Source organism: Monodon monoceros, unplaced genomic scaffold, assembly GCF_005190385.1.
Source record: "Monodon monoceros isolate NGI ecotype Baffin Bay Population unplaced genomic scaffold, NGI_Narwhal_1 Super_Scaffold_18, whole genome shotgun sequence".
In the NCBI taxonomy this organism is placed as follows: domain Eukaryota; kingdom Metazoa; phylum Chordata; class Mammalia; order Artiodactyla; family Monodontidae; genus Monodon; species Monodon monoceros.
This window is the reverse complement of record NW_021703774.1, coordinates 39,469,393-39,483,346: the sequence shown is the minus strand read 5'-3', so window position 1 is coordinate 39,483,346 and position 13,954 is coordinate 39,469,393. Positions and strand designations below refer to the sequence as shown.

General features: G+C 37.9%; 1 protein-coding gene across 1 annotated transcript in view; it reads left to right on the top strand.

Annotated features, from left to right (window-relative positions):
- The window catches only part of NSL1 (NSL1 component of MIS12 kinetochore complex), a 39,862-nt gene extending 27,347 nt beyond the window's left edge, over positions 1–12,515 (top strand). The window contains exons 5-6 of the mRNA XM_029229355.1: positions 8,785–8,852; positions 10,986–12,515. Coding sequence (XP_029085188.1) covers positions 8,785–8,852; positions 10,986–11,264 — 347 coding nt within the window. The 3' untranslated portion in view covers positions 11,265–12,515. The remainder of the gene's footprint in view (positions 1–8,784; positions 8,853–10,985) is intronic.
- Positions 12,516–13,954: the final 1,439 nt, after the last annotated feature.

Genomic DNA, 13,954 nt, shown 5'->3' with positions numbered 1-13,954 from the left:
ACTTGTAATCTCTCGTTTTTGTCAGAAATAATCACTAGTATTTAGCATTGATACTGTTATGTTAAATGTTCTTCAAATGAGTCAGGTAATCATACTATGAGTATATTTTCTTTCTTGAACATCTTCTCATCCCCCTTCAGAATGCTTTATTTTTCTGTTTGCTTTGTTTGCTGTTGTGTCTTTCACTAATTCTTTCCCAAACACTTCAATAGAACTGTAAAATTCCTCTCAGTATAGTAAACACTTCCATCAAATGGTTATCCATCAAATCCATTTTAAAACCCTTTCCTTTTTTCTTGGAGGTATTCCTCTGGGAGTCTTTTGTCTTCCTAGCATAATCTGGACTGTTTGCTCTCTAGGCCTGCTGCAAAGCTTTCATCCTGTCTGTTTCCTTTCCTCATCATCCTGGGAATTTCCTTTACTTCTCTGTTTTGGACCATGTTTCCTGGTTCCTGTGTTTTCTTCTTTCTTGATTTATTCCCTTGTTTTGGTATAGCACATCCTCTACCACCCACCTCCTATTCCCACTCACCCCCAGACATCCAAATCCTCTTAGGCTAGGCAACTCTCTTACAACATGTATGAAGTTTTTACTCTCCTTTCAATTCCCCTGTTGGATTGACCTCACCTCCCTTTGTGCCTCCATAGAATACTTTATCATAGCCTTGGTCTGTCATACTTATTAAGCACCTACTCTACATGTCAGGCACTGTGTTCAGCACTAGACCGTCCAAGATTAAGAGAATGAGGTTCTTGTTCCCAGGGAAATTCTGAAAGGTGATAAAGAACACCATGGTTCTCACTGGAGGCAGTACTGCCCCCTAGCGGCCCTTTGAAAAAGTGGGGGGAAGTTTTCTGTTACCACAGTAATGGGAGGGTACAAGCTGGCATTTTGTAGTCGGGAGCCAGGAATACTAAATGTCTTATAAGTGCAGCACAACTTTAGAATGTTCCACCAAACATTCATGTGTGAAAATCTGTTCATAGTTATCCAAGCCTGGGACCTAAACTCCATTTTACGCACAAACCCAAACTACTTGGTGCTTTTTACATTGTCTTTGCTTGTGCAACAGATGGAAAACAGCTACTGTCCATCATTGTGGGTTTATAGAAGAAACATTTTTTTAAGTAGCATATGTTTATAAAAAAAGTTAAGAATCCCTTGAATGATAGATTCATGCAATAGCAATGAAGAAGGAAATGATTGCCTTACTCTATACATAAAAGTAAGAACTTTCTAGAGTAAATGTTAAAAAAAGATTCTGTTCATTATTGTGTGTATGTTTGTATATACTGAGCTATAATATACAGTGCACAGCTAGATGAATTGGTAAACACACGTACACATTAAGACATGCAACTGCCACCTGGATCTAGATAGAGTGTCTGCATAGTTGGGAAACATAGGATAAACTTATTTTTAAAAAGTATGTTACATTTTCAAATAATGTGCCCATTATATTTTCATGTGTACAATAAATTCAGTCAAAGTGTCCAAAAAATCTGGAAACATCAGGAAAATATCCTATTTATTACATTTTTAATACATTTTAGCAGTTGGACCCATTGTTTTATTTTATTTTATTTTTTTAACATCTTTATGGAGTATAATTGCTTTACAATGGTGTGTTAGTTTCTGCTTTATAACAAAGTGAATCAGTTATACATATACATATATCTCCATATCTCTTCCCTCTTGCATCTGCCTCCCTCCCACCCTCCCTATCCCACCTCTCTAGGTGGTCACAAAGCACCGAGCTGATCTCCCTGTGCTTTGCGGCTGCTTCCCACTAGCTATCTATATTACATTTGGTAGTGTATATATGTCTATGCCACTCTCTCACTTTGTCCCAGCTTACCCTTCCCCCTCCTCATATCCTCAAGTCCATTCTCTAGTAGGTCTGCGTCTTTATTCCCATTTGCCCCTTGGTTCTATATGACCTTTTTTTTTTTTTTTTACATTCCATATATATGTGTTAGCATATGGTATTTGTTTTTCTCTTTCTGTCTTACTTCACTCTATGACAGACTCTAGGTCCATCCACCTCACTATAAATAACTCAATTTCGTTTCTTTTTATGGCTGAGTAATATTCCATTGTATATATGTGCCACATCTTCTTTATCCATTCATCTGTTGATGGACACTGAGGTTGCTGCCATGTCCTGGCTATTATAAATAGAGCTGCAGTGAACATTGTGGTACATGACTCTTTTTGAATTATGGTTTTCTCAGGGTATATGCCCAGTAGTGGGATTGCTGGGTTGTATGGTAGTTCTATTTTTAGTTTTTTAAGGAACCTCCAGACTGTTCTCCATAGTGGCTATATCAATTTACATTCCCACCAACAGTGCAGGAGGGTTCTGTTTTCTCCACACCGTCTCCAGCATTTATTGTTTGTAGATTTTTTGATGATGGCCATTCTGACCGGTGTGAGATAATATCTCATTGTAGTTTTGATTTGCATTTCTCAATGATTAATGATGTTGAGAATTCTTTCATGTGTTTGTTGGCAATCTGTATATCTTCTTTGGAGAAATGTCTATTTAGGTCTTCTGCCCATTTTTGGATTGCGTTGTTTGTTTTTTTGATATTGAGCTTCATGAGCTGCTTGTAAATTTTGGAGATTAATCCTTTGTCACTTGCTTCATTTGCAAGTATTTTCTCTCATTCTGAGGGTTGTCTTTTTGTCTTATTTATGGTTTCCTTTGCTGTGCAAAATCTTTTAGGTTTCATTAGGTCCCATTTGTTTATTTTTGTTTTTATTTCCATTTCTCTAGGAGGTGGGTCAGAAAGGATCTTGCTGTGATGTATGTCATAGAGTGTTCTGCCTATGTTTTGCTCTAAGAGTTTGATAGTGTCTGGCCTTACATTTAGGTCTTTAATCCATTTTGAGTTTATTTTTGTGTATGGTGTTAAGGAGTGTTCTAATTTCATTTTTTTACATGTACACGTCCAATTGTCCCAGCACCACTTATTGAAGAGGCTGTCTTTTCTCCACTCTATATTCTTGCCTCCTTTATAAAAGATAAGGTGACCATATGTGTGTGGGTTTATCTCTGGGCTTTCTATCCTGTTCCATTGATCTATGTTTCTGTTTTTGTGCCAGTACCATACTGTCTTGATTACTGTAGCTTTGTAGTATAGTTTGAAGTCAGGTAGCTTGATTCCTCCAACTCTGTTTTTTTCCCTCAAGATTGCTTTGGCTATTCGGGGTCTTTTGTGTTTCCATACAAATTCTGAAATTTTTTGTTCTAGTTCTGTGAAAAATGCCAGTGGCAGTTTGATAGGGATTGCATTGAATCTGTAGATTGCTTTGGGTAGTAGAGTCATTTTCACAATGTTGATTCTTCCAATCCAAGAACATGCTATATCTCTCCATCTATTTGTATCATGTTTAATTTCTTTCATCAGTGTCTTATAGCTTTCTGCATACAGGTCTTTTGTCTCCTTAGGTAGGTTTATTCCTAGGTATTTTATTCTTTTTGTTGCAATGGTAAATGGGAGTGTTTCCTTAATTTCTCTTTCACATTTTTCATCATTAGTGTATAGGAATGCAAGAGATTTCTGTGCATTAATTTTGTATCCTGCCACTTTACCAAATTCATTGATTAGCTCTAGTAATTTTCTGGTAGCATCTTTAGGATTTTCTATGTATGGTATCATGTCATCTGCAAACACTGACAGCTTTACTTCTTCTTTTCCGATTTGGATTCCTTTTATTTCTTTTTCTTCTCTGATTGCTGTGGCTAAAACTTCCAAAACTATGTTGAATAATAGTGGTGAGAGTGGACAGCCTTGTCTTGTTCCTGATCTTAGAGGAAATGGTTTCAGTTTTTCACCATTGGGAACTATGTTGGTTGTGGGTTTGTCATATATGGCCTTTATTATGTTGAGGCAAGTTCACTCTATGCCTGCTTTCTGGAGGGTTTTTATCATAAATGGGTGTTGAATTTTATCAAAAGCTTTCTCTGCATCTATTGAGATGATCATATGGTTTTTCTCCTTCAATTTGTTAATATGGTGTATCACATTGATTGATTTGTGTATGTTGAAAAATCCTTGCATTCCTGGGTTAAACCCCACTTGATCATGGTGTATGATCCTTTTAATGTGCTGTTGGATTCTGTTTGCTAGTATTTTGTTGAGGATTTTTGCATCTGTGTTCATCAGTGATATTGGCCTGTAGTTTTCTTTCTTTGTGACATCTTTGTCTGGTTTTGGTATCAGGGTGATGGTGGCCTCGTAGAACGAGTTTGGGAGTGTTCCTCCCTCTGCTATCATCATCATATTTCTTCAAATATTCTTTCTATCTCTGTTAGTTTACATGTGCAGGAAAGGTAAATTGAACTAAAAAGAAACAACTCTTTGCAACCAGTTACATTTTATCAGTCTAATTATGAAATGTTTTAGATCCAGCTACAACTTTCATACTCCTTTTTTCAAAAGATGATGAATTACTTAGAGCGTTGTGTGTAGAACAAAGCTAATGGGAAATATGTAATAGAAGATTTGAGAGTCCTTTTAATAGAACCAAATGTTACTGAATTAATAGAAGCACACGAAATGTAGGAATCTCATTTTTTATTATAAAAATGATTTTTAAATACTTCCTATTATTGCCACATTAAATATTAAAAACTATTTTTGTACAGTGATGAGAAATTATGTGAATATTAAATTTTTAATTCGATTTTTAGATTGCTTTTCTTTACTCTTACTCTGAATCTATCCACAAAGGTCAACCACATATCTTCCCTGTAGTTTCTCATATTTCTGTTTTTGTCTTATCCATTCTCTATTGCCTACTGCCTTTCAACAGTGTGATCTCTGAATTCTTTTTGAGTGGATATATATACTGAATGTAATTTGAATTATGGTGGAATTTCAAAGTAGGAGATATGTTTTCTGTTGGATTTAATCTTACACTTTCTTATTATTCTTTTTGCGGCACGTGGGCCCCTCACTGTTGTGGCACCTCCCGCTGAGTAGCACAGGCTTCAGACGCCCAGGCCCATCGGCTATGTCTCACAGGCCCAGCTGCTCCGCGGTATGCGGGATCCTCCCGGACCGGGGCACGAACCCGCGCCCCCTGCATCGGCAGGCGGACCCCCAACCACTGCGCCACCAGGGAAGCCCTCCATGTGTCTGTTTTAAACTGAAAGTTCCTTGAGGGGCAGAGACCATTTTTCCTTACTCTTAACTACTGGTATTTGTCCATGGAAAGTACATAATAAATGTTAGAAGAATGGGCAGCTCCACACAGGTGTGCAAGTTTGATGAGGAAAGAATGTGGGCCTGGCTGGAAGCCAGATTGCTACAAGAGTACTGAAGGTTGGATCATTTATTTGCCATACCCAGGGGAAAATTTAATAATTGCCTGAATGCTCTTGGGGGAATCTCCCCAAATCGTAAAAGAATTGAAATTAAATTAGCATACTATTTTAAGGCAAGGGTCCTGAGAATATAGGAGGCTGTGAACTTGGAGAGGAAAAAAATTACAGTGTTATTTTTATTAACCTCAAACTGAAATTTAGCATTTCCTTCGATTTTGAATGCAGGTAATGGTGGTAGTATTAGCAGTACCTGTAATTTTTTTTTTTTTTGCTACTGGAAGCCACAGATATTTTCAGTTTCAGTTGTTGCAGACACCTCGCAATATTGTTTATACTCATTATTTTCTTATTATGGTAATTAGACCTGCCGCTCGATCTTTTTGTTTAAATCATTAATAAAGAAGCACCTGTATTACCTATTACAATTTTTAAGTAATTATATTTTTAAATTATATTTTAAAACATTGTTCTGAAATTCTAGAGTAAGCAAAACTGACGTATAATGATAGAAATCAGATGAGTGGTTGCTTCTTGTATAGAAGATTGGGAAAGGGGCACAAGAAAACTTTCTGGAATGATGGAAATGTCCCATGACTTTGGTGTACATTTGTCAAAGGTGGTTGAATGCTAAACTTAAGTTCTGCATTTAACTGTATGTACATTATACCTCAATTAAAAAAATAAATACATTAAAAAATATTCTGAGAAGGGGTCCATAGGCTTCTCCAAATTGCCAAAGAAATCTCTGGGAACTAAAAAAGGTCAAGAACCCTTTTTCTGAGGCTATCATGTTGCCTTTGCCTTTGCCTTTCTCCTTTAAGGGCCCATTCTCTCAGTTCCTTTTTTTTTTAAATTAATTTTTATTGGAGTATAGTTCCTTTACAGTGTTGTGTTTTTACTGTACAGCAAAGTGAATCAGCTATACATATACATGTATTCCCTCTGTTTTGGATTTCCTTCCCATTTAGGTCACCACAGAGCATTGAGTAGAGTTCCCTGTGCTATACAGTAGGTTCTCATTAGTTATCTATTTTATACCTAGTATCAATAGTGTATGTCAGTCCCAATCTCCCAGTTCATCCCACCCTGCCCCTTCCCCCTTGATATCCATGTTTGTTCTCTACACCTGTGTCTCTGTTTCTGCTTTGCAAATAAGATCATCTATACCAGATTCCACATATATGCGTTAATAAAAGATATTTGTTTTTCTCTTTCCGACTTACTTCACTCTGTATGACAGCCTCTAGGTCCATCCACGTCTCTACAAATGACCCAATTTCGTTCCTTTTTAAGGCTGAGTAACATTCCATTGTATATGTGTACTGCATCTTCTTTATCCATTCATCTTTCGATGGACATTTAGGTTGCTTCCATGACCTGGCTATTATCAGTAGTGCTGCTATGAACATTGGGGTGCATGTGTCTTTTTGAATTATGGTTTTCTCAGGGTTTATGCCTAGGAGTGGGATTGCTGGGTCATATGGTAGTTCTATTTTTAGTTTTTTAAGGAACCTCCAGACTGTTCTCCATAGTGGCTGTATCAATTTACATTCCCACCAACAGTGCAAGAGGGTTCACTTTTCTCCACACCCTCTCCGGCATCTCTCAGTTGCCTTTGCTATTCATTTTCTTTATTCTAAATGTGTTCTCACTTTTTTGAGCCAAGAAAAGTCAGAAAAGAAAAAGAGCAGCTATGAAAGAAATTCTTTGCTTGGCTTATTTGCCAATCTGTTGAAGTCAGTAAAACTGTGGCCTTCCTAACATAGTTATATACTTGCTTAGACTTTAAGAAATTTCTAGTGAGAACTACTCTTCTAAAAACTAATTTGTAGGGGCTTCCCTGGTGGTGCAGTGGTTGAGAGTCCGCCTGCCGATGCAGGGGACACGGGTTCGTGCCCTGGTCTGGGAAGATCCCACATGCCGCGGAGCGGCTGGGCCCGTGAGCCATGGCTGCTGGGCCTGCGCGTCTGGAGCCTGTGCTCCGCAACAGAAGAGGCCACAACAGTGAGAGGCCCGCGTACTGCAAAAAAACAAAAAAAAAAACTAATTTGTAGATGATTTCATAATGGAATGGTTTTTCTTATCTCCAGTTTCACTTGGAGTTTTATTAAGATTTTTATACAGAGGTATCATTAAATATGCAGTTCTGTTATGAAGTAGGCACGAACATTTGTAACACAGATTGGAAGAAAAGAAAATGTATTAGGAATCAGAAAAGCATCGAGTGGGGCTTCCCTGGTGACGCAGTGGTTAGGAATCCGCCTGCCAATGCAGGGGACATGGGTTTGAGCCCGAATTCGAGCCCGGGTCCGGGAAGATCCCACATGCCGCAGAGCGACTAAGCCCGTGTGCCACAACTACTGAGCCCACGTGCCACAACTACCGAAGCCCACGTGCCTAGATCTCGTGCTCCACAACAAGAGAAGCAACCACAATGAGAAGCCCCCGCACCTCATTGAAGAGTAGCCCCTGCTCGCCGCAGCTAGAGAAAGCCCACGTGCAGCAGCGAAGACCCAACGCAGCCATAAATAAGTAAATAAATAAACAAATAATTTAAAAAAAAGAAAAGCATTGAGGAAGTAAGGAAAGAAAAATGAATATTACTGACAATCTATTCCACATTTTCTTTTTCAGAAATTCCATCTAGGTGTCCTTGATGTAGTGTGACTGTATATTCTAAGTTCAAATATGTTTTACTTTTATAAAATTCAGAGTACTACAGATACCAAATATTAGCCTATATTTATTTTAAAATGTGATGATAGTGCTTGAAAATGTTAAACATAGTGGTAGATAATATGCAGAACAAACATCAGGTTCTTTTTCAGGGACACACAGTGTTAAGACTACTCACAGTATAGTTCTTGCTGTCTATCATTTTATTTATTTTATTAAAAAATATTTATTGATTTATTTTTGGCTGCATTGGGTCTTCGTTGCTGCACGCAGGCTTTCTGAAGTTGCAGTGAGCACGGGCTGCTCTTTGTTGCAGTGTGCAGGCTTCTCATTGCAGTGGCTTCTCGTTGTAGGGCACGGGCTCTAAACGCATGGGCTTCAGTAGTTGTGGCTCATGGGCTCTAGAGCACAGGCTCAGTAGTTGTAGTGCACGGGCTCAGTTGCTCCACGGCATGTGGGATCTTCCCAGACCAGGGCTCAAACCCGTGCCAGGCACATTCTTAACCATTGTGCCACCAGGGACATCCCTGTCTATCATTTTATACTTATAACCATAAGTTTTTCTCTGCTATTCTAATATTTTCACGGTCTTTTTATTTATCTGGATAAACTTAATAGGACACTTGTTTTAAATAGATTACAAAGTATTCTAAGAAAGATTGAGCCAAGGTGAATAATTCTAACAGATTGTTGTCCAGATAGCATCTGCATGTCTTTTATGACTTCGTATTAGATAAAAAGCCTAAAATACTGTTCGACGGTTTCTTTGCAGCCTCTCGTATGGAAAATTTGAAAAGCAGAGGAGAAACAATAGCTAAGGAGATCAGTGAAGCCATGAAGGTAAAAGCTACATACTAAATTATAAGTGAATAACATGTGTGGCTAGGTGTTTGCTTTTAGCATTCTTAGGTGTTTTAGTCTGTTGTAACGGGAATTCTCAGTAGTCTTTTAACTAGATCTTTAATGAATTTATTAAGTGACGGTAACATTCAGAATAATTGCCATTTATTAGACACCTACTATGTGCCAGTATTATACCTGGCTTCTTTAAAGGTTGGTTATATTTTTGAGTTCTGAGAGTTAGCAATCCATCAAACAATTTTGGATAATAATACCAGTTAACATTTAGTCAGCATTTAGTATGGATTAGGCACCATCTAACTGCTGTACATGTATTATATTTCCTCATTTAATCCTTACACTAACCCTCTGAGATAGGTACTGCTACTGTTTTACAGATAAGGAAACCAAGGCACAGAGGAGCTAAGTAGATTGCCCAAATAAGTAATTGTGCCAGGATTTAAACCCTAGATGTTTAGCTCCAGAGCCTATACTCTCAGCCACTATATTATTCTGTGTTGATGCAAATAATCAATAAACAATATGCAATAAGAATAGAAGAAGAGTTTTATTAGAGCCAAACTGAGGACTATAGCCCAGGAAACAGCTTCTCAGTAGCTCTGCTGGGACTGCTCCGAAGGGGTAGGGGAGGAGAGAGGATATATGAATTTTTTTGGCTGGAAAAAATGTGGTCAAGGTTACAGCTTGGTAAAAGATGACTGCTAACCACAAAGAACAGACATCTCAAGTTAATGAATTTAGGATTTTTTCTGTGTATGGGAAGATGCAAGAATCTGGGGTCACTGAAATTCATCCTTAAATCTGCATCTTAACTATCTAGAAGCCTATACGTCCAAAGCACAGAATGCCTGAATTCCCCTGAGGGCTCACTGTCCGGGTGGCTGCAGTGGGTTGCAGCTTAACCCTTTATGTAAGTGGATGATGAACAAATTCTTTTCTTTAATGATGAAAGCAGATGTACAATGTGTGTTTGACAGGCCACAAGACAGGCTGTTTCAGTTAGCATAAAGTTCAGGCTAAATCATGTATAAGCCACAGTGATTTCCCCATACCTCCATATGTGAAAATTTCTTCCATCAACTGTATATCCAACTTGGAGTTTTAATATTATTATCATAAAATTGTTTATATTATTGACATTTATTTTGCCCAAACAGAAAATATTTAGATTTCTAGTACAGGAAAATTATTTTAAAACTCCTTCAGAATCTCCTCTGTTTTGATCATCTTCTGTAACACTCTTTTGTGGTTTGTACTGATGCCATGATTTTCTGGTACTCACACTTCTCTCATAACATGTTCTTTTTTTTTTTTTTTTTTTTTTTTTTTTGGGGTATGCGGGCCCCTCACTGTTGTGGCCTCTCCCGTCACGGAGCACAGGCTCCGGACGCGCAGGCTCAGTGGCCATGGCTCACGGGCCCAGCCGCTCCACGGCATGTGGGATCTTCCCGGCCCGGGGCACGAACCCGTGTCCCCTGCATCGGCAGGCGGACTCTCAACCGCTGCGCCACCAGGAAAGCCCTCATAACATGTTCTTAATCAGGAGTTGACAAACTGTGGTGGGACAGGGTAAAATCCAGCCTGCCACCTGTTTTTGTAAATAAAACTATTTTGGAACACAGCCATGTACATTCGTTTACTTATTGTCTATGGCTTCTTTACATTACAACAGGAAAGTTGAATAATTGCGACAGAGATGTAAAGGCCCTCAGAGCCTAAAATGTTTACTGTATGGCCCTTTACAGAAAAAATGTGCTGATCCCTGCTCTTGATAATTAAGATTTCTAAAATACTTGCTATCGTAAAATATGGAATTTTAGACATTAAATTTTAAACTCTGAAATTCTGTTACCTCCTGTTTTGCCAGAGTTTTATTTTACTACCAGGCATTATAGGAGCAGAACATATCTTTTTAGTTTTAGCTTTTTGTTAAAATTGCTCAGCTAAAACTGGTATTTTAAGGTAAAGTTGAATATCTATGACCTAAAAAATTAGGTTTTAGAAAAAGCCTTGATCTGAAGAGTTAAAATACTCAAGTGTTGTGTCTATCTCTGTGTGTTTGCGTTTCAACCTGAGATTAATGTTAAGTATTACTGTTGTTTGTTTTTTAAGTCCTTGCCTGCATTAATTGAACAAGGAGATGGATTTTCCCAAGTTTTAAAGATGCAGCCTGTTATCCAGCTCCAGAGAGTCCACCAAGAAGTGTTTTCCAGTTGTTGTAGGAAACCAGATGTTAAACCTGAGAGCTTTATAGCACAAATAGAAACCACACCAGCAGAGAGTTCTGCTAGGAAAGACACTGACTTGGTACTGAGAAGAAAGCGAACTAAAGACTGCCCCCAGAGAAAATGGTATCCACTGCGGCCAAAGAGGATCAGTCTTGACACATAAACTCTTTTTGTTTATCTTGGGAGTTGAGATTAGGCACTATTAACATTTACATTCCAGCTTAATGCCTGGACAGGACTTCATTTAAAACAACAGATAAGTAGTGATTCTTTTACACAAATATAGTAGCTCTGTGCTGGGATATGATGTAATATTGTATTTCTTCCCTCACCTTTGCATTGATAGTCAGTGAAAAGCGTATTGTTTGAATATTGGCACAAAGCCTGTCAATGGTCATTAAGAGTGCAAACTTTTACTGTCCTTGAATACCATCAACACTTGGCTGCCTTACAGCTTTTATGGAATTTCAGACGTAACATATTCCATTGGGTTTCCTGGATATACATCTTTCTTTTAAAAAAAGAGCTGTGTGACAGTTGTCATTATTTAAGGACTGAAAGTCATCATCAGTTCTGCACAGGAGCAGATGCACTCCTCCCCCACCCCTGCAAAGCAGTTTGATTTATCAAATTGGCGTGCAGGTGGCAAGACTGGCTCTGACTTTGTTACTCTAAGTTCCGCTAATTTGGACTTGTGGGATTAATTTTAGGATTTTTTGGTTTTGTTTTGTAAGGTAAAGAAGATGATTACTTTGTGAAGATTATTATGTGTAAGAATTTCTGTTAGAAATAAAATTTGGCATGTAGCCAGTGTTTCTTACCCACACTTCTGTTTTCCATAGATCTCTTAACTTTTAAACATAATTAGACTTGGAACTAATAGTTTCTTTTCAGGATTTCTCATTATTTCTTTGTAAATGACTCCAGGTCAAAAATATATATCAGATTAATACATTAAACAAATTGTCATTGTGGAACAAATAATAGATGCAATCATACCGAACTATTTTACATTTAAGAATGTTTATATATCAAGTATATAATCATTGGTAGAAGTCTGAGAAAGCTATATTGCCTATACTTCTAACGTTAACTGCAGTTTCTTATCTCTTATTGTGTCTCTTACATTAATACATTGTAGGCAGTGTCATCTAATTTGCCAACTGTTTCCCTATTAATGACTGAATACCTTCATTCCTTTGCAGAGGAATTTACTAATCATGAGGCTGGAAAATCCGTACTTCTCTTGTTCATTATGTCTTAATAATCATAAAAGTCTAAATGTGACAGAAAATCTGTCTCAGTGAAGAGAACTTACAAAGCTACTTTATCGCATTCTGTATTTGAATGTTACAACTTGAGATCTGTATATTTGTACACAGCAGTGTGTTTTTTATTAAAATAATGTACAAAGACTTCAACCTTATACTGTGTATTTTTTTTTAATTAACTTATTTATTTTTGGCTGCATTGGGTCTTCATTGCTGCGTGCGGGCTTTCTCTAGTTGCGGCGAATGAGGGCTACTCTTCGTTGTGGTGCACGGGCTTCTCATTGTGGTGGCTTCTCTTGTGGAGTACAGGCTCTAGGCGTGTGGGCTTCAGTAGTTGTGGCTCGCAGGCTGTAGAGCGCAGGCTCAGTAGTTGTGGCGCACAGGCTTAGTTGCTCCGCGGTATGTGGGATCTTCCCCGACCAGGGCTCAAACCCGTGTCCCCTGCATTGGCAGGCGGATTCTTAACCACTGAGCCACCAGGGAAGCCCCTGTGTGTTTTTAAGAGTTGTCTCAGGCCTTCTTGAGCTCAGCTTTAGTTAGATGGTAGATCAGCACCTTGCATTTCAGAACATACTAAATTTCACTTTAAAACCGTTTTGAGTCTACAGAATACTGCTATACAAATGCATTGCTAACTTTTTCATAGTACAGAATTCTGTATGAGTAGTTTCACTTCAGAAGCATGCAGACAAAAGAATTATTGTTAATTCTCCTACATTAGATAATTACATTGTGTTTACATTAGAAAATGTCTCCCTTTTTTAAGAGATTCATATTGAGATACATAGAGTTTAATGACTTGATATCTTAGATTTGTTCTGAAATATGTCAGCAAAGAAAAAAAGGAAAAGGAATAGATTAAGCAAGTGTGACAAAAATCTTGATAATGTTGGATCTGTGTGAAGCTCTAATCTTTCTACTCCTGGGTCTGGAAATTTTTGTAATTAAAAAGTTTTGCTGTTTTTAAAGTGCTCAGACAGGCAGCTGAAACTTTTTTGTGTGTGGGGGGGTGTGGGAATCGAACCCACACCCCCTGCGTTAGAAGCACAAAGTCTTAACCGCTGGACTGCCAGGGAAGTCCCTGAAACTTGAAATCTTTCAGAGAGCCCCAACTTTCACTCCACAGTTATAGCAGAGTTACAAATGAAATACCATTAGGAAAGAAAATATATTAGCATTATTAACTAAGATAAACATGGCTGATATCAGTAATAATATTGATAATATACATTTTTAAGAAGAGAAATTGAGTTTCTGCATAGACCAAGAACTAAGCTAGCTAAGGTGTTAAAAGGTCAGAAAGTTTATAGTTGCGGGGAATGTTGAAGGAAAGAATAGAAAATCAAATATTGACCTACCTATGGTAAAAAGAAGGCTGGATTGGATGGAGTCTTAAAATTTCCTTTCAACAAAAACCAAAGCCAAACAAACAAAAAAACACAACACGGGAAGTTTAAATCCAGTTCCACTGGAGAGAGAACACTGTTAAAGCAGCTGGTTTCTGAAAACACTGAAGGAATATCTGTGTTTTCCAAACTTCAGACATTAGAAACTGTATTAGTTGGTTTGAGTTGCTATAACA